Source organism: Lepus europaeus, chromosome 2 (genome assembly GCF_033115175.1).
Source record: "Lepus europaeus isolate LE1 chromosome 2, mLepTim1.pri, whole genome shotgun sequence".
In the NCBI taxonomy this organism is placed as follows: Eukaryota; Metazoa; Chordata; class Mammalia; order Lagomorpha; family Leporidae; genus Lepus; species Lepus europaeus.
Genome location: NC_084828.1, coordinates 47,436,716 through 47,462,752, shown reverse-complemented (window position 1 = coordinate 47,462,752; position 26,037 = coordinate 47,436,716). Strand labels below are relative to the sequence as shown.

At 36.4% G+C, this 26,037-nt stretch overlaps 1 protein-coding gene across 1 annotated transcript in view; it reads right to left on the bottom strand.

Annotated features, from left to right (window-relative positions):
• The window catches only part of EPHA3 (EPH receptor A3), a 397,092-nt gene that overhangs the window by 68,766 nt on the left and 302,289 nt on the right, over positions 1-26,037 (bottom strand). Inside the window, exons 8-11 of the mRNA XM_062176003.1 lie at positions 23,256-23,358; positions 22,519-22,583; positions 16,471-16,596; positions 10,098-10,283 (exon numbers count right to left, since the gene is read on the bottom strand). Of these exons, the coding sequence (XP_062031987.1) occupies positions 10,098-10,283; positions 16,471-16,596; positions 22,519-22,583; positions 23,256-23,358 (480 nt within the window). The remainder of the gene's footprint in view (positions 1-10,097; positions 10,284-16,470; positions 16,597-22,518; positions 22,584-23,255; positions 23,359-26,037) is intronic.

Here is a 26,037-nt window from a genome sequence, read left to right as displayed (position 1 = left end):
TATTTTTCCTTATGTCAGCTTCCTATTTTGTGAGGGTTAGTCTGCCATTCTGGTGTTAGAGACAGCTTCTTCTTACTTTTTACTTACTTTCCTATGTGAAAACTCATATGTTATTAGTTGTGAATTATGAATTAATGCCCTAAATTTGCATTTAGTTACTTAGTTAGGTTACATTTGTAACTTGAATGTGTCCCAGAAGGGCATATCTTCTTTACTGAAATGAGAAAAAAAAAAAAAAAAACTACTACAATTTTATAAAATTTCTCATGTAATTTTCATCTGTGTTACAATCAGCTGATGCCTTGATGTATTTTCCATTAAGAATTGATCTATTTATATTTTAGTTAACATATGATGTATGTGAAGTTAATCTAAAATCATTAGGCAAGACTTTGAGCTTCCAGAACTTTTTTTTTTTTTTTCAAAATTCTAACTAAATTCTGATTTGACAATATTCAGGAAGAAAAGAAAGATTCTCCATTTCCATGGAAATAATGATCTCTACTGAACTACTATGGGATGCTGAAAGAATGGCCCCAGAGATCTGTCCTGGAATGAAATCTTGCATATGAATGTGTTCTATGTATCACCATCAGTCTGCATTCACTCCTTAATACAATTTTGGAAAGAATTAATACGAGTATGTTACTGAAATTCAATGCACTCTTACACTGTAGTCACAGATATTTTGCCTTCTATGGCCAACTCTCAATACTATTGGCCAGTGACCATACTATGCATTACTGAGCCCTTGCTTATCATCCTTCTTCTGGCTCCCAGTCTTATGACCATTTCATTTCTCATTACTTGTCTAGGAGAATGTTTGGAAAAGGAAATAAAAGTAGCTGAAAAATCAAGCCAGTCAGCCAATTAAGTATGGTTCCATGACCATTCAGAAATCAGAGCAGGCTGCCCTTAAGTCTGTAATTGAGGTTTTGTAAACATATCAGTTAAAATGGGTGTGTGCTTTGTGTTAAGTTCAAAGATTCAGCAAATCAAATGTACAAAGAGTTAAAAAAAATCACAAATATTCTACCTTAGAATGTAGTACCTTTACTTTGAGCTTTCCTTGTGATTTTGATTATGATAAACAGGAAAAATAGGCAATAGTGATAAGAACTAGTCTAGTAGGCATTAAATGTAGTAGGAAATTATTTATAAAATGACAGATTGCACATTTTTCATTATATTTATACTCAAGTTTGCATGCTCTTGCATGTGAGTATTGACTTACAAATAATATGATCAGCTTCCTCTAGACAGGACCTATATAACATTTGCTGCCTCAGAGACCCTGGAACACACCTGGGTGAACCCACAAAATCAAGGCAGTGTTCTACTCACCAAAAATAAGCAAAGCAAAGTTTGCAGTGAAGTTTTGCTTTTGTTCTTTAATTGAATTGTAAGTATAGATAAAATGGTGATCTATTGCAATTGCAAATGGAAAGAATGGAATGCAAAATGGAAGAAAATGTGTCTGTTCCAATCAGTTCATTTCCCCAGCTACCACTGTGACTAAGATATTACCAATCATTGAATTTCTGGATAATGATAAGATACATGTGTCTCAAAACGTCTAGAAATTCTAGAATCTGGCCATTTTGCCACAATCTTCTCAATCACATCTTCTATAGTCTGAATGTATTTTCTTTGAAATTTTCTAATAAATGTCAGTTTGACACTAAAATATTTTCATTTAAAGATAAAAATATTTACAAATGATTGAAGTATCACAAACATTGAAGTTTATTTCCAAGAGAAATGCTGTTAATACCTATTAACAACAGTATCTACATCAAAAATGCTACATCTTATTTTCAACATATGTAAACACACTCTAATACATAGATGTAATTTATGAAATAAAAATCATTAACCTTAGAAGTCAGAATTCTATTATATCAGAATCAGAATCAGGAAGGGAGAAAGCAGCATAAACAAGAGAAGGAAAGTTGAAGAAAGTGACAAAATTATCCCCAGAAAAGATGGGATGAATCTCCTTTCATGAGAGATTCAGGTGTAGCTTTTCATATATTACACTGTACTTCTAGAATTGTAATAATGAACTGAATTAGGGTATTTTCCTGTGAATTTCCAATGAAATCATTATAAAAACAAACTTTAATCAAGACATTTTTCTGTTGAAATGGTCCCTGTTACAACTGTCTTGTGAGTTAATGAAGAGCACGAGCCATTTGTGAACAGTTCTAAATCCAGCACATAATAGAGTATCAAATTTTCCAAGAGTTAAAAAAAATCGCAAATATTCTACCTTAGAATTGATGAATTTATGTACATCCTTTCAGACTGGCAAACTATAGTCCCTCTCTTGAAAATCAGGTTAACTCTCCAGTTCTTTTATCAGACTCTCTCAATCTGAGTTTTGCCACTAGTTTTACTATATTAAAATTATTTATGCTTAAGTTGAAACCAAATTTAACATTGCTTTTAAAAGATTTACTTTATATATTTAAAAGGCATAGTTAAGTAAAGAGAGAGAGAGAGAATCTTCTATCCGCTGGCTAACTACCAGATGGATGGTAGCAATGGCGAGGGCTGGGTCAGATTTAAGCTAGGAGCCAGAAGCTTCATCAAGATCTCCCACATGGGTGCAGGGACTCCAGGACCTGGGTCATCTTCTTCTGCCTTCCCAGATCATCAATAGGGAGCTGGATCAGAAGTGGAGCAGCCAGGATTGAACCAGCGCCCGTTTGGGATGTCAGTTTCAGAGATGGCGGCTTTACCTGCTACGCCACAATGCCAGCTGCCCAAATTTAATATTTTTGAAAAATTATATTTTGTTCTCCCCTATTCCAGTCAGGGTTGAGTTATACAGCAAGTACACTAATGTAAGTTATACGATAAATGCTGTTACTATGTATAGGAATCTGAATATGTTGCGCTTGATGATAGAATAATAATTTCATTTTTAAATGTTCACTCTGTTTTTCATCCATTTTCTAATCTACTGCAAAGTTTAAGGGGCCAAGATCTTCAGTATAATTCTGAATTGAAGTAATGACAGCAGACTGCTTGTTCCTATTTTAAAAAAATATTTTAATATTTCAATATTGAATATATGATTTGCAACTTGATTTTTTTGGAGATATTTACATACCTTTTTCAGGCATACATATATTTACAGATGATGTGCTAATAAAAGTGTTTAAATTAATTTTTATGAAATTTCTGTATTTACTCAGACTTTATTAATGTTAATTTTATTGTTAAATATTAAACCAACTTTGCATTCTTAGAATAAATTAAATTTGACCATTATACAGAAGAATTTTTATATATTCAGTTGTATTCAAAATTATTCTAGTTCTATTGAATTGCACTCATACATTATAAATGAACCATTATTTTACTTCCTAATAATAGTTGTATACTGTAACATCGACAATAGGAGCCTCATGAATTTAGAATGTTTCTTTTTCTTTCTTCAAATGTTTCAGTAAGACAAGAATTGTTCACATAGCTATTAAAGTAATGCAGCATTACATTTCTTCTCCTAGTGAGAGCTACTGTATGTATACATGAGTGCTCACGGTGAGTGAGTGGCTTAGTGGTTAAGTCGACAGGATGCCCATGTCCCGTATTGAAGCAAATGTGTTCAATGCTTGCAGCGCACTGCTGAGTCAAGCAACCTGTCAAAACAGATGCTGGGAAGTGGCAGTGAAAACTCAAGTGTTTGGGTCTGTCCCAGCCATGTAGGAGACCTGGACTGAGTTGCTGGTTCCCAGCTTTAGGCTCACTCTCTCTCTCTCACAAGTAAACAGAAATAAATATGCAACACTGCATTGTTTTATAATTCAAATGAGGTTAGTTCTTCAAAGATATAAGGGGACAGTTCTGAAAGAATAACAGTTTCTTTAAACGTGTAAAAATAGAATTCTCTGCCATATATTTTTCCTAATACATTCGTAGGGTTCTTCCTGACGTTCTTGCTGTAAGCACTAAGGTGGACATATTTTTGAACTAATTTATCAAGTTTCAGTCATTAATGCATAATAGAAATTTGTGTAGTCATAATTATTAAAATGTTATTTCAACAAACGATTTCTGTACATTAATGGTAAACCAAACACAATATATATATATACATATATTATCTATTATGATTATGATATGGAAAGGAGAAACGTTGAGACAAGTACAGAACATATTTAGTGAGAAACAAAAAGCAATGACAGTTCAGCATTGTTATTAAAGTATGATGTCTTCTAGCAATGTTTCCTTATCTTGTATGAAGGGGACAGAAAGGCATAGACCAATGGCTAAGCTTTAGGTGCAAAGTAGATATTCTCATCAATAAATGTGTTTTAATTATGAGAACTTCTCTTAATGGTCTGTCCATGGCATTCTCTAGCCATGCAATGTTACAATTTAGCTGTACGGCAATTTTTGTTTAATTTCTAAAAGTGACGAAATAACACATCAATATTATCCAATATAATTTATTCCATTTTACAGGTGGAACAGTGGTCAATGGAAGGTCTTTTTGGAGTCTGTATATCATTTGACTAATGGTGTGATGGCAGAAATATCAAACATTTTCTAAGAACAAGTTCTATCCTTTTGAACTTCAACTAAAATTGACAACACATGTTCGTACCTAGTTCTGAGCAGACATTGTGCCCCCAGCTTTCTGCTACTTTAGAGATCAGAGACTCTCTCACCTTCCCTTGTTTACGACCATCAGGCTTAAAATGTAGCAACAAAATTGTTTATGGATCAATTCAAATAAAGGGAAATATAACAATTGAATGAATAGGCTTTTTTTTATACATGAATTGAAGATGATATATTTTCCAAATTAGGAACATCAAATGATAGCAATAATAAAAAATAGTAATATTTGAGCAAATGAAACTTTGTTTTCAACAATTTTTTTCCATATTTCCATTTTTTTTTTGATAGGCAGAGTTAGACAGTGAGATAGAGAGACAGAGAGAAAGATCTTCCTTCTGTAGGTTCACCCCCCAAATGGTCACTACGGCCGGCAAGCTGCGCTGATCCAAAGCCAGGAGCCAGGTGCTTCCTCCTGGTCTCCCATGCTGGTGCAGGGCTCAAGCACTTGGGCCATCCTCCACTGCCTTCCTGGGCAGAGAGCTGGACTGGAAGAGGAGCAACTGGGACAGAATCCAGCCCCCCTCAACCGGGAATTTCCATATTAACTAATAAAAATCTCCCATAAAACAAAGTGTTGTAATTAAGAGCTACAGGAGTCTTTGCATTTGATGTATGCTTATGTGATATAATTTCACGCATTTTTAATTTATTTAGAACAGGGTATAGCATTTATTTCCATGTTATATGTGAAGAAGATCACCTGTGAAAGGTTTGACCTGCCAGTCTTACGACAATTAATAGTGAATCACATTTGGAACTCAGATCCACAGGTTTTTAATGTGGATACTGATATACCTGTTTTTCTTCCTTAAATACAATCAGTTCATTAAAATATAATGTATGTATGTACCCCTCTAGTCATGGGATATGTGTGTGTGTGTGTGTGTGTTCATCTTAACTTCATACATAGTTTGTTTTAGGAGTCAACAGTGCCAGATAACTAAGAAAAGAAGAACTTCTGGAGACACAATTACCATGTTTATATATTAAATGCAACCTATTAACTTCATTATAAAGAGTTTCTATTTCCTCTAAGATGTTACCAAGTGCCAGATTTAGAGCTTTTAAACATGCCACTGAGGAGTTCAAACTTAATTCTACATCTACTAGTCTCTTATGTTTACAGTATATGAGATGGCTGGGATTTATATACTCAAATTTGGCAGCTTCTCTCATACCTATTTCACCAGGGATTTATATCAGATTTAGAACTCTCACCCTAAGAATAAAATGGTTGTAATCCATACCAGAATGTTACTGATCAGTATTGAATAAGATTTTAATGTATGTGCTCACCCAGACTTACCCCTAATGGTAGAGCTAGAAACGTGCCAGGGGATTCCAATTTAGTCCCATCAAGGTGGCATGTACCAGTGCCATCCTACTAGTCAAAGTGATCAGTTTAAGTTCAAAATTGATCATAATGATAAGAATAAGTGTCAAAGAAGTCAAATAAACAAGACTAGTGTCTGCTAATACTAACTGACAGAATTAAAAAGGAGAGAATGATCCAACATGGGAAACAGGATACACAGCAGACTCGTAGAATGGCAGATGCCCTAAACAGCACTCTGGCCTCAGAATCAGCCCTTAAGGCATTCAGATCCCGCTAAAAAGCCCATGAGAGTTTCACAGGCATGGAAAGCCAAGAAACTCTGGGGAAAAAAATGACCTAAATGAAAGATCTCTGTGAGTGAGATCTCAGCGGAAAGAGCAGGCCATCAAAGAAGGAGGTACCTTTCTCTGAAGGGAAGAGAGAACTTTCACTTTGACTAGGGCCTTGTCTAAAGATCAGAGTTTGTGAACTCAGGAGGCTTCCATAGCCTTGGCAGCTCATGACAAGATCCTTGGATGATTACTGACGTCATAAATAAGAGTATCAACTGTTAAATTAATAACGGGAGTAACTGTACACCTAGTCCCCGTGTAGGATCTCTGTCCTTAAAGTGTTGTACTATGCGAATTAACGGTAGAACTACTACTCAAACAGTACTTTATACTTTGTGTACCTGTGTGGGTGCAAACTGTTGAAATATTTACTTATATATATACTAAGTTGATCTGTATATAAAGATAATTGAAAATGAAACTTGATGAAGAATGGGGTGGGAGAGGGAGTGGGAGATGAGATGGTTGCAGGTGGGAGGGAGGTTATTGGGGGAAAAGCCGCTATAATTCAAAAGTTGTACTTTTGAAATTTATATTTATTAAATAAAAGTTAAAAAATAAAAAATAGAAAAGATTTTAATTTATAATATCTATAATTTTAAAGGTCATTTGTGGCAAATGCATTTTTCTGCATTTTCATCTTGGAGATAATTCTTTCATGGATATTTTATTGCCATGATAGATATTTAATTATTTAATCATCACACCTGAAGAAAATTTGGCACAACAGTTCTGGCTTATTGTTGTGTACCATTCAGCAAATGCAGTTATAGAAAACGGCAAAATATATTGGTGTTGGGGCCAGCACTGTGGGACAGTGGGCTAAGTCTCTGCCTGCCTCACCACCAGCATCCCATAGAAACCCCGATTTGAGTCTCTGCTGCTACACTTCTGATCCAGTTCTCTTCTATGACCTGAGAAAGTAGTAGAAGATGGCCTACATGCTGGGGCCCCTGTACCCATGTGGGAGCTTGAAAGAAGCTTCTGGCTGCTAGCTTTGGATTGGCTCCACTCTGGTTGTTGCAGCCATCTGGGGAGTGCACCAGCAGATAGAAGACATCTCTCTCTCTCTGCCTCTGACTATCTGAACTGTGTCTTTCAAATAAATAAATAAATCTAAAAAACAGTGATGTTTTCAATAACTAGTGACACTGGAAACAAGAAAATTGACTCACAATGGAAAAAAATAATAAAACCTAAGAGCAAGCTTAAATTGAAAACTAGTATTTAGTTTAATGGCGACTTATTTTTCTTGGTTGGACATGTTGTATAATTTTGGTAATCATGCTGTCTGGACCACAATGTAATCAATTTATTCATCACTCCCTGAGTAATGCAAACAGTTATATCACTACACTTATTTAAAAAATGCATTCAATTTAATCAAATACTGAAGAAAGACCTATTGAACAAAATCAGTCTTCCTTCCCTCCCTCCCTCCCTTCCTTCCTTTCCTCCATTCCTCCTTCCCTCCTTTGCTTTCCTCTTGTCTCTCATATTTCCTTTAAGGAACCAAGCAGTCATTTATTCCTCAGTATAGGTAAATTAAGCATTTACCATGACACAAGTTTTTACTTTAGTCATTGATTATTAAATAACAAGAGCTATTGTTCTCTTTGACAGATAATATTTTGTTGTAGGTATTAAGAGTTATTTATGATTTTAAGAAATACTTTGAGAGATGCCTCATTAGTTTCAACTTGTTAGGAAAGATTTTAAAAATCAAGATACAAAACAATGAGCAAAATAGAAGAACAAAAAAGAGAAACTTGGTTTTTGCCCACAGTTGGGAAGAGAAGTGAAATAAACAGGAAACCTTTCTAAAGCGATGTCTAGCACTTTCCAGCCAGACCAGCTGCTTATAATTACAATTACAGTTACTATTTGCTCAATTATAAAAGAAATTATTGATCTATTTGACACGGATGTAGTAAAAATAAAATAATGCCACAGTACAACCAACATTGGACACACAGCAGACACTTAGTAAAGGAAAATGTGGGAGGCAAAGAATGGCTGTATAGTATAAATGGGTGTTCTTTCCTCAGAGGGCCTCAGGATCTGAAGGAAATGACATGCTGACGACGTCGTGGATGGCATTAAATAGCTCATTCACAGTTGCAATCCAGTGAGTGGCTGATATCTGGCCTATCAGTTAAGACACCAGTTAATGTGCCCACATCCTGCATCAGCATACCTGGGCTTAACACCCAGATTCTGATTCTGGTTCCAGTTTCCTGCCCATGGAGACCCTGGGAAGTTACAGGTGCTGGCTTAAGTACTTGAGTCTTTGACACCCATATATGCAACCTGCACTGAGTTTCTTTCTCCCGGCTTCAGCTCAGACCTGCACTTACAGCTGCAGGCATTTGTTTAGTGAACCAGATGTGTGAGTGCTCTCTCTGTCTCTATGACTCTCCAGTAAACAAATAAATAATAAAGTCCCAGTGAAATGTGAAACGATAATTCTATTTCTATAATATAGCATGGTCTTACCCTAAAGAAACAAAAGATTCATACATTTTTCCAGTCACTATAACAAGCAGTGTTTTTAAATTAACTATGATTCTTAACATAAAATATTTTCTTTAGAAAACATTTCAATGTTACTACTAGGATAACCTAATTTTTATGAATATGGAAATAGGAAAAAAGAGATTGTGGAACAGAAGAACAGGAAAATTAAAAAAAAAAAAAAACTTTTTACCAGACTCAGGATGGCTTACAGTATACGGTGAAATTATTCCACCCTGTTACTTTCTCAGTTTCATTTATTATATATGAAAACAGAAAAGGAAATATGTTTCAGTTATACCATGCTTTGTGTGGAATTAAATGCCTTTTTAGTCCCACTAAACTGAGAATAGGTATTAGTGCTGTAATCTCAGTGTGAAAAAATATAAAGAATAATGTCCATTGCTAACCATTGAGCATGTAAATATGGTGCCAATGAATTAGCCCTAAAGGATGCCAAATTCCCTGCCATATGCTGCCTTTCACTCTACAGTTTGCTGTCAATTTTGCTTATTCTTCATCCTTTGCTCTAAAATCAAGAAAGAAAAAAAAAGAGTCCCAGAGCATTCTCAAGAGGTTTTCACCGGGATTGGAGCCAAAAATCACAGATCTGCCTCATGGGATCCCTCATGGGCTTGGCTGGAGAAATCATCATGGAAAGAAGTGCAGATCTCTATCACAGGCTGTGAGCCAGAGCTTCCCCAGAGCAGTCGAGAATCCACCTGGGACCCCAGATCTGAGCTATTTGAAATCCACAGAGAACCAAGAACAGGCTTTGGGTCTACTGCCATCCCAATCTTTACAGCTGAGAAGCATTCCCAAGATGCCCATAATTTTCCTAGAGGCAGGAGGGCAGGCAGGTTTAAGATCTGGGAGCTTAAATCAAGCTAGTGAGCAATAAAAGAAAAGTCAGCTAGCTGGGGGTTCCTGTCAAAATTGAGTCATTGTTTTTCCTTGCTACTCTACATAACAGAAAGTTTTTCCACAATTCTCTGAACTTTCTTTTTAATCAGCATATCTTTAAGTAGTCCAGTGTCTAACTTCTAATATTTTTAAAGCAATCTAGAATACTTTTCAGATCTAGAATAGCACTTCTAATATTTTCCAGATCTAGAATAGCAACAACTACCAAGACACTAGTTAAATATCTACAAAGAAAATCCAGTTGACCCTAAACTGACCTTTTTATTGGAACTGATGATAAGTATTTCACAAATCAAAATTCAGAAAAGATTGGGTTTTGGTAATACACACAAAACAGATCTTACGACTTTACTTACTTTTAGTAACAACTCCCTCCAGTCGAATGATATTGGGATGGTCAAATTGTCCCATAATGCTTGCTTCCCCCAAGAAGTCCCTCCTCTGCTTTTCTGTGTAGCCCACTTTCAGGGTCTTGATGGCCACTGAAATCTCTTTTTTCGAAGGGAGTTTTAAGCGACCACTGCACACCTCTCCAAATTCACCTGTTAGAATGCAGAGCAACAGTATAATATGAGGCTATATGATGAAGTCACCTAGTAGAGAGCACCTTTTTCCTTCCAGTAATTTCATTGCAAATACTTACGCATTTGACCTGTGAGATTTACAGTTGTAGGCCTACAAATTATTTTGGAAGATGGTAATACAAGACAGACTAGAGAAGTCTAAGATATCCATATCCGGTGGAAAATGGCCTTGTGAGCAGTCTCATATATTTTAACATATCATCCTATGAATAATGCAATATGAAAAAAATAAAATTGAAAACTTCACATAGCATAGTTTTCACCCCATGTTCTTGTAGCTACCAATACTTCAGGGCAATCAACAGACCAGCACAGATCTTAAGGGCTGAGTATTGGATTAAATATCAGATGTTTTTAACTAATTCTGTTTTTACTAACAGAGCCAATTTGGCCATATTCTTTGACTCTCTGAATACGAGAATAAAAGCATCTGCTATCAATTTATTTTATTGGGGTATTGGTGTGTTGCATTATTGACACACTGGCTATAAAATTCTCTTGGCTTCTGGGGGGAGAATGTAATATGACAGAATCAAATAAAACAGTGTGTGTCATATAATCGATTGTTGTAGAATATTTTCTTAGATTTAATGCTTCCAGAGGAAAGAGCAGTTGGCTGAAATGTACAATTAACACAAAAATTGTTGACTATGGTATGATGTTAATTTTTGAATACTGTTAATTGATGTAAAATTGCCTCTGATTAGTGTGGGTGCTATCTTCAATATAAAATGTTATTGAGAATATTTATTCATCACTGTGCATTAGGTATCCTTGGAACAGAGATCTGTTACATTCATTTCTCTCTCCTCACAGCTGCCATGATTGTTCAATCAAATTTCCCTTGTGCACAGATTAAATCCTAATATTGCATGGATTATTACATCTATTTTGTATTATACTGAAAATAGTTTTTAACATCAAATGAGGGTTTTTATTCTCCTAAAATATTCTAGGATTAATCACATGGTTCATTTTTTTACTTTCCTTGGAATGGATTCACACTGTTGGTTCAATCTTCTCATTATAAGTTTTATTTTCTGTTAATTTTTAAAATTTATTTTCATTTTATTTCAAAGATAGAGATAGAAAGAAATGCAGAGAAAGATCTTCCACCTGTTAGTTCAATTAAATTTTTTTGACAGGCAGAGTTAGGCAGTGAGAAAGAGAGACAGAGAGAAAGGTCTTCCTTTTCCGTTGGTTCACCCCCCAAGTGGCCGCTATTGCCAGCCCGTTGCGCCGATCTGAAGCCAGGAGCCAGGTGCTTCCTCCTGGTCTCCCATGCGGGTGCAGGGGCCCAAGCACTTGGGCCATCCTCCACTGCCTTCCCGGGCCACAGCAGAGAGCTAGACTGGAAGAGGGGCAACCGGGATAGAATCCGGCTTCCCGACCGTGACTAGAACCTGGTGTGCTGGCACCACAGGTGGAGGATTAGCCAAGTGAGCCACGGCACTGGCCTCAATTACTGTTTGTAACAGCTGAGGCTAGGCCAGACTGAATCCATGAGCCCAGAAGTAAATCCACGTATCCCACATTGGTGGCAGGGGCACAAGTACTTGAGTCATCACCTTCGTCTCTGGGGTGCACATTAACAAGAATTTAAAACTAGGAGCAGAGCCAGGACTCAATCCCAAGCACTCTGACAGGGATGCAGATTTGCATCTTAAATATTGTGTCAAATGCATGCCCCTGAGTTTTCTATGAGCTCCCTGCCCTGTATTTCAGTCAGAAAGAAGTGAGGTGCTTCTCCATTTTTTGAGTCCATGTAAGTGATTTGACTCACAAAGTTAGCAGTTTATCAAGTTAATTTATCAATTTCCTAATTATAAATTTCTTGCTTCTCTCCAGGAAGCTCCCCTACCTTTGACCCACTCTCAAGAGCCCAGTCCTGCCAGTGTTTTCAAAGAAACAACTTGGGCTGTGCCCTGGCAACATCACTTAGAGTTCAATAGAGGATGCTGGGAAAACAGAAATACAATGGTAAACAAGGTAGGCTTATTTTCTTTGATTTCAAGGAACTGTAGGTAAGATAACAATCTGCAGCTATAGTTGTCCTTAAACTATTAGAGAATATTAGGAAATGAAACTTGAGAAAGTTCATTGATCTTGAAAAAAACAAAGAATATGATATTATAAATGCAGGAGTATGAGGAGAAATTATCGCACAAAATAAATCTTTGTTGTAATGTGTAAGCAATAGTGAGAGCATGTTTCCTTCTCCAGTTTATCTGAACATTTCCTGAGAGCTCCAGTTTGTCTTGTGTAAAAATTAAGTTTGGGAAACTCTAAGGCTTTATCCATGCGGACTTGAATTTTCTGAAAGTTTTGCCATTAGTACATTACCAATGTGATATCATGGAGCCTGTTTTAAATTTAGACATCATTTCTACTTAATCTGCAGTGAGATGTCACCCATGTGTTTACAGGAGAGAGAGCACAAAGATATGGATAAGCGTATGAATCGTGAAGCCAGTTTGTTTAGAATCTATTTTTTGCCCATCCCTTACTAGTTGTGTTACTTTAAGTACATGACTTAAAATGTGTGCTTTTTGTTCCCTTATCTACAGCACTGGGGATACCAGTCGTGTCTACTTCATAAGTCTGTTGTGCAGTTAAAGGCGATAAATGTGTAATACAATTGGAATAATGCCAGATTCATCACAAGTACCATCTATCGCGAGTCACTATTTGTTTTTGAGTTCAACCTTACCTTAAGAAGGAAAAGTCAACTATCTACCTCTGAAGAGTCCCTGTTTAGATAAAATTGGCAAATGACTATGAAGGTATTTCTAAAGTACCAAATGCTATATTAATATAGGGGTGAGTTATGATGATGGTAATAATGAGCCTCATGTCATACAGGGCAAGAAGTTCTAAAAAAGAGCATCTTGTAGGAGTACTTTCTAGGGAGATCAATGGTAAGAGTTCACTTTTCAAGTAAACCAATTAGAGTCATTCTCTTTGTTTTAAATAGGGCACCTGAAACACGTACACATATGACAACTTCACAAATTCATAAAAGTGCTTCAGTAATGCTGACTTTAAAAAAATCACAAAATTTAGCAATATGGTTGTTTCATAAGATATATGCTAGAAATAGCCACCAATATATCATGTGACATAAAATATTAAATATAAATTCAATTATGTTTATAATAAGTTAAATGAACTGTGTTTGGAAAGTTAGCAAATGCTGACAAATGCAACTCCTGGTCTTTCTATAGAGCAGTTTCATAATGTCTTATCAAATTAACTTTACTTCCATAAGAAACAAAATGTATTTCCTGTCATTCCTAAGAAAAAGTGCAGCTATCAGGTCTTAATTTTTTTTTTTTATCTAATAAGTGCCACAGGTTTTTGTTTTTTGACATTTGAAATGTTTCTGCTTTATGAGAATGAGTACTGTATTGTGATAAAAGATGTGTAAATTCCTTACACTATCTTCACTTATAATAGAAAAAACGTTCTATTGTATTTAAGTAGAATGACCCCTTCCCCATGCACTAGCCACACAGCTCATTCTCCCTCCAGCATTTTTAAGAAAAGCATAGTGAGAATATATATAGGGTGATATTTGTGTGTAAGTGAAGAGCTCAACATGAATTATCTCCTTTAAGCCTCACAAAAATCCCATGAAGGAGGCAACTATTGTGATCTTCAGTATCCAGGATAGATTTTGGAATTACAAAATACAAAAATCAACCAGGGCCACTCAAATCCCTGGCTTTTGCTCTCTCATCTGCTGAAATGTAGGTAATAATGCTTATCTATAAGGGCTTATAAAGTGAAACAACATTTTAACATCTAGCATAATTTATTTTATTGTTTTAATATTTATTAATGTATTTATTTGAAAGAGTTTCAGAGAGGGAGAGACAGAGAATCCTCCATCAAATGGTTCCCACCCTAGATGGCTGCCACTGCCAAGGCTGGGCCAGGCAGAAGCAAGGAGCCAGGAGTTTCATCCAAGTCTCCCACAGGTTCAAGGTGCCAAAGCACTTGGGCTCTCCCTCTGCTTTTCCTAGATCATTAGCAGGGATCTGGATTGGAAGTGGAGCAGCCAGGACACTTACTTGTCTCCATATGGGCTGCTGGAGTTGCAGATCGTGGCTTTACCCACTATACCAGAAGGCTGGGCCCTCCAGCATAATTTAAAGCATTAATAGATACTGCATTTATTCAGAAATTACTAATATTTAATATTTAAAGGAATGATTGAAGAATAAAATTATGAATTGTGACAGTTATAAAGTTAGTACTTTGAGAAGGTTAATTTATAGCTCACTTTTCACTTTATTGTTATAATATTGATTTAATTCTTCTGATGACTCGATGTCTACATAAAATTTTCTGGTACATTTGTTTATATAAAATTTCTGACAGAATATTAGAGAATTATAAGTATACACACACACAGTCTTTCTGTAAATTTATGAGTATGGAAGTTTTCTCATTGGGTGAAAAGGTTAGCCTTTGTAACAATGAAGGACAGATAACAATAATTTTGCCATAATTATTAATTTTTTATGGATAATAAATTATTTTAAGAAATTAAAAGTCATGTGGGAAGTAGGTAAGTGTATTGAGCAAGGTTGGCATCAATTGATTATTAGTGAAAGTACCTTAGAAATTAGTGTGTGAAGTCTCCATTTTTTCAAGTTTTAAATTTTATATATCTCCAAGAATTTGCAACTAAAATCAACAGTTTTATTTCTATGAATAAAGCAAATAAGAACATTTACTACAAAACCCTTAATATGGGGCATACATCTAATTACTTACACACATATTTGAAGCAAGAAAGGAAAAAGCTTATTATGATCTTTAATAAGCATTAAAGCCTATGGAGCGATTCAAGATATGTAGACTTCCTCTTAATTCATTTATCAGATTTCATTTTTAATTGGTGCACTTTGTCTCATACCAATATCCTGAATTTCTAACTTTGTCAATAATATATCCCTTTTTATTTTTGCCAATGCAGAAGGTGCCAAATTTGCAAATCATAATAATGTCATCTGGCACTCTGATCATTGGTTTAGCATAAGTGAGCTTTTTCTCTTCTCCTCAGTTTTTCCAGTTCAGTGCGCTAAGTCTTTATGCTACATTTGCTGCTCTGCTATCATACTGGAGAACAGTATACTCTTGAGGGGGAAATATTACAACCAACCAGACGAAATCACATATATCGGTTGTAAATATATAATACAGTACTTGTGCAAAAGGTGAGTTGATATGCTATGCATAAATCAGTGTTAATTTTTCAATCTTTCATTCTAATTCCTTCATCACTATTGTTACTTTGTATTCGTTTTCCAAGAAACATTGAGATGAGCTGATGGTACAAAACTGTTTGGTGTAAGGTATGGTTCATTTTACTTTTGAATAATAGCTCAGTTGCCATGTATCTGCACATATTATAGATGCATTTTGTTTTATATAAGTGTGTAAAATACTGATATCTTTCAAATATCTGAAATCTCATTGGGGAAATAGCAACTGCTGTTCATAGTTACTACACAGGTATTTGTTGATGAATTTATGGTTGAGTTAATACAAGGAGATATCTATATAAAACTTTTAACAAATAAATTAACACTATATTAAAGTCAAGAAAGGATGAAAATAGAGTACTTCATGCTAGGTAAAATAACCACTCAAAATAGTTGTGACGAGATTTACGTAAAATATGCCATGATTTAATTATTTTATGTTATTAGCTCTTTTGATTCTAAATGGATTGTAGAAGTGGAGATCAAACCTTTCAATTACCAGATTTGTTTAAAGAAAGAAACACTTTTATCCTGTTATAGCTATTTAGCCAAAATGGCTTTGTGACACATGATCAGCGTAGCCATGGGAAGATTGAGCTGTTGCTGCTACCGCCTCTGAAATTCAATAAATAAAAGACTGTCATAGTCTGTGAGTCTATAAGTCTGGCACCTTTGAAACCATTGCATTCCATTAAAGACCCCATTTATTTATTGCCTGCCTTTGATCATAAAATCAGAAAATGCCCCTTTCCTGAGGAATACACACAGGGCTCAGAAACTGAGCAATCTCAGGTAACATTCCGTTTACACATAGGCACAAACTTGTGATTAACAGAAAAGGTCAGCCATGGGGTTATGACTATGGTGGTTACCTGCTCCAACAACTTTGTCAATGGATATGTTGGTGGCATCCAATTCCTTGGCAAACTCATGTACTGCTTGGGTTGGGTCTTCATAAGTATGTGGGTCCACGTAAGTTCTGAGACCTGGCAGCTTTACTGTTTAAGGAAGGAAGAAAGGCAACATTGTAGCTAGATTTGTAAAACTTGAGTTGAGCAAATTTTATAACATTACTTGTCAAAAACTTCCTATCCTGAGAAGCACCATTTTTTTGTTTGTTTGTTTGTTTATTTTGTAGTATCAGAGAAAAGGCAGATATTGACTAAGGGTTGAAATTTTTAAGAAGTCTTACATGATGAAAAAAAATATGGAGTGTTTTTTTTTTCTTTTTTTTCAAAAAGAATAGAATAAAAATGGACGTTTAAGGAAGGAGATCTTCAAAAGGAAGGTAGTTCAGATATGAGTAGGCCTAGTAATTACTTTCTACAGCTCTAATGAGGGAATACTCATGACACTTTTGAGATATTACGCGTCTAGCAATACTGTGGTAACCAAACATCTATTATGTTACAATAAATTAAATATATGAAATACTTACAGGAAGTTGGAGAGTTGCTATAATTATAAATTTTAGGAAATCAAATATCACCTCTTTTGATTTACATTATACTGCTATTATTAACATTCACAATCAAAAGATTTACATCATATTGCTATTATTAACATTCACAATCAAAATCACCCACTACAATTATATCAGGTAGGTCTTCTTTAAGCTGTATATATTTTAACATTTATGTATTATGTATATAGCATCAATATAGCATCCATCAACTGAAATAATAGTTAAAAGCAATATAACTACTTTCTATGGGTTCAATAATAGTGCTAAGGAGTTAATTCACACAAAAAATATCACATATGCAATATAATAAATATAATATCCTTCATAATTTGTTTGCAAATTATTTTAATGTAAAAATTCATAATATTCTGTAAGCAAAGTATTAAAGACAAATGGTGCAGATGAATCATTTTGGATTTGACGCAGCATTCATGAGCTCGCTAACAGTTGGAACAATAACACATTAGAGACAATTTTGATGTCAATAAACTTTCTCTGTGAGGAAACTAAATTTACAAACAGGGAATCTAATGCCTGTTAGAGTACATAAACATGTTCTGATTTTAAATGAGATTGCAATTTAACTCCATAGTACATCTATTAAATTACTGCTTCTGCCGTTATTGATGGTAACATTGCTAACATTTGTTAATAGGAGATAATCATGATATACACTTTCGTTCACCAAACCAAACTATTGAACTATTATTTTGCTTAGCTCTAGCAAACATAAAAATGTATCATTTTCAATATCCATTTGTAATGGAAGCAACTGGACTCTGTTGATCAAAGAATTATTTGAGTTTGTTTTGTAAGTTACTTTAAATAGATGTAGAGACTACAGGTGAAGTTTTTCTGGAAAGCATTCAATTTAAGTTTAGGTCAAGGTTTCCAAGATAGATTTCAGAGTTTTTGTAACAAATCATCAGTTTGCTGAACTGTAAGACAAATGCACAAATATCATAATTATACCGCATCTTTATTTGTGTTTCTGTGAAGCTTTCATAAAGATTTGATTTAAAAGCTGCAAAAATGAGAGTAAGAATAAATGGATTATAAAACAAACAGTAGTTAGGGGAGATAGGAGGTAGAAACTTTATTGTCTTTGGCTAGTACATCAGATGAGTCTGATATAGCATCAGTGATATGGGATAAGGCAGATAGCCAGATTAGGGTCATGCGCTGGAAGTCCTACCTCCCACACCCTATATAATCCTGTTCACCCACCTCTCAGTCAAGTGACTCTTTTTCCCAGGATGTACCTCCCCTGACCTGGGGGTTGTATAATGTAACCACTCCCTTTTCCAAGCTCATAAGAAGCCCAGTGATGGAGAAGGGGCCCTCTCTCTCTTTCTGCAAACTCAGAGGAAACAGGGTACTGAAATACTCTCCCTTCTCCCCCACCCCTCATTTTTGTGCTTGTACTTAGAATGCTTCTCTGAGTCAAGAGCCTGGAATAGGAATTTAGACTCCAACCTAGCCCACAACAATAGGAATAGGGGTAAGAGAAAAATGGACAACTTGGAAGACAGGTAACACTCTCTTTTTTCTTCTTGTTGCTGACTTTGAGCTAGGGGAGCTGCCACTCTCCAGCCTGAGGCAAGGTGTGGAGCATTTTCCTAGACTATCTAGGAAGCCAGCATCCGTACAAATGGGGAAATTCAGACTCTGCCTTTGATCTGCACAACCTTGGAGTGGAGTAGCTTTTGAAGTGAGAACTCTAATTTTGGAATTATTCTTTCTTGGATAGCTTAGTAAAGAGAACCAAATAGGTCTCAGAGAGAAAAAAAAAAAAAAAAACTCTTGAACACTTATTATTCAAGTGCCTGGCATAAGTGCTTGTTCCATAGATAGTGCTCAATAAGTAATAGGGATTATTAACTTAATAACTTCATTTTTAAGAATATTTATTTACTATTATTATATCATTGAAGTTTCCTGGTTGGAAAATTAGGTTCAGAAATGTGCATTTCTTTGATCTCATAGGGCAGTTGCATGCTTCCTATTTCTATACTACTGTATATTTATCCTTGCTATAAAAACAGATGTTAAAGTGACTCTTTAGTGTAGTGGTCTACTATACTTTATCATTACATATCACATTAAATGCCTTCTAATATTATCACTACTAAGACACTTTACCCTTAAAACAAACAAACAAAAAAGATCAAGGAAAACTATCACACTTTCCTTTGTTTTTGAATAAAGAATATTGTAAAAATAATCAGAATTCCTAAAATAAGTTCGGGAATAAAGCTTGTTGGAATCTTTTTTGTTTAATCAACGTGATTATATTTTAAAGAAGATTTCATCAGATTGAGGCTCTGAAATGTGATCTTCCAGTTTTGATTTGCCTCTGCTTTGTAGCAGTAAGTTATAGAAATCTAGCATTCCTTTTCAAAGAAGAAAGGTGACACTTTAAACATACAGCAAAACTTGGTATTTTTGGTAAGCAGTTACAAATGTTTTATCTTGATGAACTGAGGGGAAATCTATTTAGAGGTGATTTGTTGGTATGAGAATTAACAGATGATAAAATGAGTTGTCATGGACAATGTCTCCAATATTTTAAATAAGGGCTGGCTTTTTAAAAAGACTTGAAAGTGTGCTTTCGTGTTTGTTCTTCACTACTAATGAGTTCTCAAGAATTTATGTATTGCTAAAATAACTTGAAAATTCAATAATCATTTCTAAGTAAAGTCAATCATATTCATTGGTATTACTAAAAGGGCAATGCTTTTCCATCCTTGTGACATTCGGGGACAAATTACAACTCTAAATCCACAAATATCCCAAGTAAAATAGTAGGTTCTCTGTGGGAGCTTTGGCTGCTAATTTTTAACTGCTGACCCCAGAGGTTCCAGGAATCAGGTGATGCAGGCTGTAAGGCACATAATCCCTTCACGCCCATAATTAAGGGCAGTATACAGAGTAAGTGGGTGCTGTCATGAAAACCAGATAATAAACACATGCACACGTGTTAAGCTGCACTACTTTACAGCTCATTCTGTGCAAACACAATAATTTACATTTCCATTTTACCAGCATGAGTTGCCCTAAGGATAGCAGAAAAGTAAAAAGGACCAGCCAGAGAGGGCAAGGGGACTGGATCTTAGGAGGCGAAACACATTTCTTTCCTTTTGAAGCAATATTATGGGATTTGTAACAAGGCTGGAGGGAATAGTTCATAGCTAGAGCTTTTTAAAGTAATACCAAATAAATGGTCTGAAATAAACCAGCTGTAGTATTAAGAGGCAGAAAGTTTATGAGATGCATGTAAGTTACTTTATGCCTTGCAGTAAGGATAAAATGCATGTCTTTTTGTTTGTTTGTCATAAGGATATTGTGCATATGAAAAAAATTAAGGTTTCAACAATCTCTACCAAGCAAAAAAGGAAAGAAAGAAACAGGCTGGAATGATACAGAAAACTGGCACACAAAAATTTATCAAAGCTCCAAATTCAAACAACTTAGAATTTCCATAAAAAGAACCAAATCAGTACACTCTTGCTCTGAAAACAATGTTTATATCAGTTGTCCAGCTCAAATGAAGAACAATTTAATCCACAAGAATGTAATTGCTTTAACGTATCCATGGAGATTGTGACCCAGTGGTGAGTGGGCCCATGAAAAAGGGGGAAAAAAGTATCCTGTGATTTTTCCTGCACTCTTTTAAGACTTCTGAGTTGGTAACCCAACTAATCTGTCTTGACAGTATTGGGTTGATATTAGGAAGGCAGGATTTTGTCTGTTTTGTTAATTGTTCCAGAATGACTCTTCAATGAGATGAACAAATCAAACAATACTTCTGCAAACTGTTGCACTGCTTTATTGTTTTATTAGTACACATTTTTGAAGACTATTTTATACTACTTTATGCTTCCTATATCTTAGCAACGGGTAATCAAATTTTGATTTTCTTTAAGATTTATTTATTTGTTTTAAAGTCAGAGTTACAGAGAGAGAGAGAGGTCTTCCATCTACTGGTTCACTCCCCAGATGGCATCAACAGCTGAGATTGGGCCAGGCCAAAGCCAGGAGCCAGGAGCCAGGAGCCAGGAGCCAGGAGCCAGGAGCCAGGAGCCAGGAGCCAGGAGCTTCTTCCAAGTCTCCCATATGAATAGCAGGGGCAGAATCATTTCGGCCATATTCCTCTGCTTTACCAAGGACATTAACAGGGAGCTGGACTTGAGGTTGAAGAGCTGGGACACTAACAGCACCCATTGGGATTCTGGTATTGCCCACTATGCCACAGCACCAGCCCCTGGATATAAAGTTTTTCATTTGAATTAAAACTAAAGCTATCATTTTTACATTCAATATAAAGGCTGAGACAAAGTATCAAATTGATTTTGTATATTTTTAATAATTGACACTTCAAAATTGTACGTATTTATGGGGTATCATGTACTGTTTCAATACATGTATACATTATGTGATGCTCAAATCCGGACAAGCATATTTATTTTCTCAAACACGTATTATTTCTTTGTGTTGCAAACATTGAAAATACTTATTGTAGGTATTTTAAAATATGTGGTACACAATTGCTATCTAAAGTCAACCTACTGTGCAATACAGCACCGTAATTTCTCTGTCTTCTGTAACTTAGTACCAACTGATCGAGTTTTGATTTGGAAACAATTTTAGAAGGAAATAGTGAATGCCAAAGAACATAATGCTCACAAGACTACATTAGTTACATTGAGATTGTATGGGAGCATGAGTATAAGCTTTTGTCCCAATTTCCTGGAGAACATGTTATTCCTTTTAAGGCCACTGATTAGTAATTGCCACAATAAATGGAGCTATAGTTTAGAAAAGTGAAACACCTGGAATGATTTGTTTCAGCAGTAGGGAAAAAAATGTTATTTGGTTGGATATGAGCACTTTGTTTCCTATAAGAGCATTTCCTTTAGAAAATACTAAAAGAGGCTAAATTGGTTGGTATTAAAATGTGGAGGAAAAGGGCAGGCTCTCCTACTAGTTGGATATCATGTAACGCCAAAATAAACAGTTTATTCTAAAAGCTCTTTCCTGGTTGGTTGACAAAATGGCATAAGGCATTTCGCATAAACATCGGTTGTTTATATTTACTTGGCAGTTAGGAAAGAGAAAAGTCTCCTATTTAGATTTGAGAAAGGGACCAGTAATAAGGAAATTGCAGATACGCTTTGCATTTCAGCTACGCAGAGCTGCCTTCAGTTCCTACTACCCATCATGCACATTACTTGAATATAAACTACTTGAGCTTAGGTCTACTGAAATGTAGCCATGCAAAAATTACTTACTGCAGAGCCATGAATTCTCTTCTAAAATAAACTTGATTTACTCAATTTTTTTGATAAAATTACTTTAGTACTCTCTTTGTCGAGGGAGGCTTTCCAGTTATAAATCAACAATCGCTAAAAGAAAAATGGCAAAACAAAACAAGGAAGCAAGCTGGGAAACTCACAATGCCCATTCCCAAAGTGCAGCCTCTTCTCCTCTGCACCGGGTTTTGACTTGTAGCCACAGAACCTAGAGGGAATCCCGGGAAAGAACACAAGAGACAACACTTCAGACAATTATCTATACTCAGAATGGGCAAAGCACGAAAAACAGAGCATTTTCCTCCACACATTAAATGCTTTAGTGAAGGTTCAGTGACTTTAGATACTCTCAGTCCTCCATGGAAAGCGCCTTTTTTCTGAGGACCCTGAGAGCTGCCTAATGAGGAGATATGCGGCGTTGCCACCCCGCTGTGCACACCCGTCCAGTTCAGGTTTTATAATGGCCTTCGAATGTGTTTATAGTATTTTTAACAACTACTGTTAGAATGAATGAAGGGGAAAGTCTCCACTGCTGGTGATTAGTGCTATGCAGTGTTACCGTGTTCTGCGGGAAAGTGTAAAGGAAATCGAGGGTTATTTGAAGAGTGAGGGGATAAATGGAAAAACAAAGTACAGACTGGGAGTTGTGTCAAAAGAGAGGAGAGAATTGATATGTGTTAGAGAGGGAGGATAGGAATTTAGTGAAAGAAAAAAAAAATCGAAACCAAGAATGGAGAGAAAAAAAGAAAGGAGAAAAGGAGTGAGAATACACCTGGAGACTTTCTGACTAGTTTAAACCACGTTGGCGGGCACTCTTCAACTTTCAACCATAACCATGGGCAGCAGCAAAAACACTGATGAAAACCAACTGTGAACTCACCTCCCAATCAGAACATAGATGACAACAGTGAGGAGAATAATTGCTACCGCCGTTGAGATGGCAATCATCACCACCTGGCTGTTTTCACTAGAGATGGAAAAAGCTGTGGGTGGAAGAGCCAAAAATAAGGGAAGAACCAGTTTCACTGTGTCACAAATAACATCTACATGAGAAGCTGAGGATGAAGTCGCCTGAATGCTACTTTCACCTGAAATATGTCTGAAACTCTGTCGAAAGCATTCTTCACTTCCTATAAAAATAGACATTTCCCATAATTTTGCTGGAAATTGTTACCTTATTAATAAGGTTAAATACTCTGTTTCCATGGTGTCAATCAAACACAACTTGAATGCCTAGTCTGTGAAATATACAAACTGGTCTTTGTCTTCACTGACTGACACTTGTTGGATAAATAAGAATTTATCAGAGCATCATAAAGAACAGGTAAAGATTTCGCAGTGTGAAATTATTAAGCTTTTTAATTCAACTTATTTTGCCTCCCTTTTCTACACTGTTTAAAAAGACGTGTAATCCCTGTTTTACAGACCTTGAAGGATAGCTCAAACAAGCTCGTCCTCCATTGCCTACCTTTGTAAAAGGCCCCATCACTCATTCATTCACCTAGGCAAGGGGTTGGCAAAAAAATGGCTTAGGAGCCACATGTGGTCTGTCCTCAGGATTTGTAGAGTTGTTGAGCTTAGAATAATTTTGCTTTTTTGCTTTATATTTTTTATTTATATATTTGAGAACCTGAGGAGTGAGGAGAGAGAGACAAAGAGATTTCCAACCACAAGTTCCCATTACAAATGCCCATAATGGATGGGCCATATTCGGGATCCTGGAACCCAATTCAGGTCTCCCACATGGGTGGCAGGAACCCAACCATTTGAGCTGTCATCACTGTCTTCCAAAGTCAGTGATGACAGAAAGCAATAATTAGTACCCAGAGCCAAGAATCAAATTTAGGCACTCTAATATGGAATGAGCATGTTATAGCCAGCAGCTTAACCATTAAGCCAAATGCTTGCCCCTGTTTTTTAACATGGTCATAATCATTCATTTCTGTACTATGACAAATTTTATGCTAAAATTAGTAAATCACATAGTATTAACAGTTTATTTAAGTACAAAAAGCCTAAGACATTCATTTTCTGGCATATTATAGGAAGTTTACTGACCTTGACCTAGACCAATGTTTCTCAAACTTAAATGTTCACACAAACCGTTTATGGATCTTGTTGAAAAGCCATTTTTGATTTGGTCAGTCCTGGGCCCTGCTGGGGTGGGGGGTAGCAAGCTGAGCCTGCTCTAAGTGGGGCTGATGATGCTGATTTTGCCCTGTGGCATTTTTAAAGTTTTTACATATTTATTTCCAGTTCTTGTGAACAGCAGAAAGAGACTAAGAAGAACAGACAGTGATTTTCTATCCACTGGTTCTTTCCCCAAATTCGCACAACAGCTGAGGCTGGGCCTGGCTTGAAGCCAAGAGCCTGGACCCTGCTCCAATATGCAGTATGGATAACAGGATGCAGGAACTCAACTGCTAGAGCCACTACCAGCTGCCTCCCAAGATGTATGTTAACAGGAAGCTGGAATCAGCAGCAGAGCCAGGACTTGAACCCAGACACACCACTGTACAATGTGTGAGGTCCCAAGAGGAATCATCCACTGCACCACTCACCCAAGATCACAGCATTCTGCATAGCAAGGATCTAGACCACAAAACTAGACCTGTCCTCTCCACCTCTCGATCATTCTACATCCATCAATCACAAAATCCTCTGAAATATCCTAGTTTCTGTCTTCATTTCCCTCACAGATAACAATTACAAAGTCCATGTTGGTCTCTATTTTCATGTCTTTCTTATCTGGGTATTTGCCACCTGAGCACAGCTTATACACCGTGAATTTGACCCTGTCGATTACGCATAAAAATCATTTCCTGGCCCTATATCACTTTAAGGAAGAAATGCAAAACCTATAGCAGAGCATGCAAGGCCACTCAGGAACTGTTTTGCTGTCTAAATCCTCAGCCTCATCTGCTACAAACGCCACAAATATCCGAATCTCTAGACTTCCTAAAATGTGCATGGTTCCTGGAACGGCCCGGCCCATACATTCCTATTTGCTGCGATTGTAGTAAATGTTTATTGAAAATACGAGAAACGTGTGACTCCGATGAGCAGAGTTCAGTCATTCAAACTCGATCACCTGTCCAGGAAACAGCATGCATCTTAGACCTAATCGCATTTTCTCTAAAGTACATGGTTTTAAAAATAGTTCAACAATATAAGAAAAGAATCATGGCAGACAGGTTATTAGAAGTCTTCAAAATGTTTGGCCCAAGGGCTCAGCGTGTGGCACAGTACGAAGCATAGCGGGCACTTTATTCTGTGCCAGCAGCAAGCTATGGTATACTCCACTGTGGCAGTCAAGGGAGGCTCTGCTCAGAGGTCCCTGCTGCCGGGAACACAGTGAGCAGCCGGTGCCTTCCAGCACAGACCTTGCTCTCCTTGATGATCAATGGGACATGGGCCTGCCCCGCTTTCCTTCCAATGTCAGAATCCTTGCCTGGTGTCTTCTCTCTGGGACTTCCCCCTGCTGTGGCTAAGACTGCACTGCAGGCGGAGTCTCTTCCTTCTCACCCCTTTCTTCTTCACAGCTGCTAGGCCTACACATCAGCCTGAGGCTTTGCTTGTGTGTCGCTGCCATGTCCTCCTGCTGGTCACAGCGATTTCTCCCCTAAAGCACTTTCTCTCTTTCCATCTTTGCACTGCTTCCC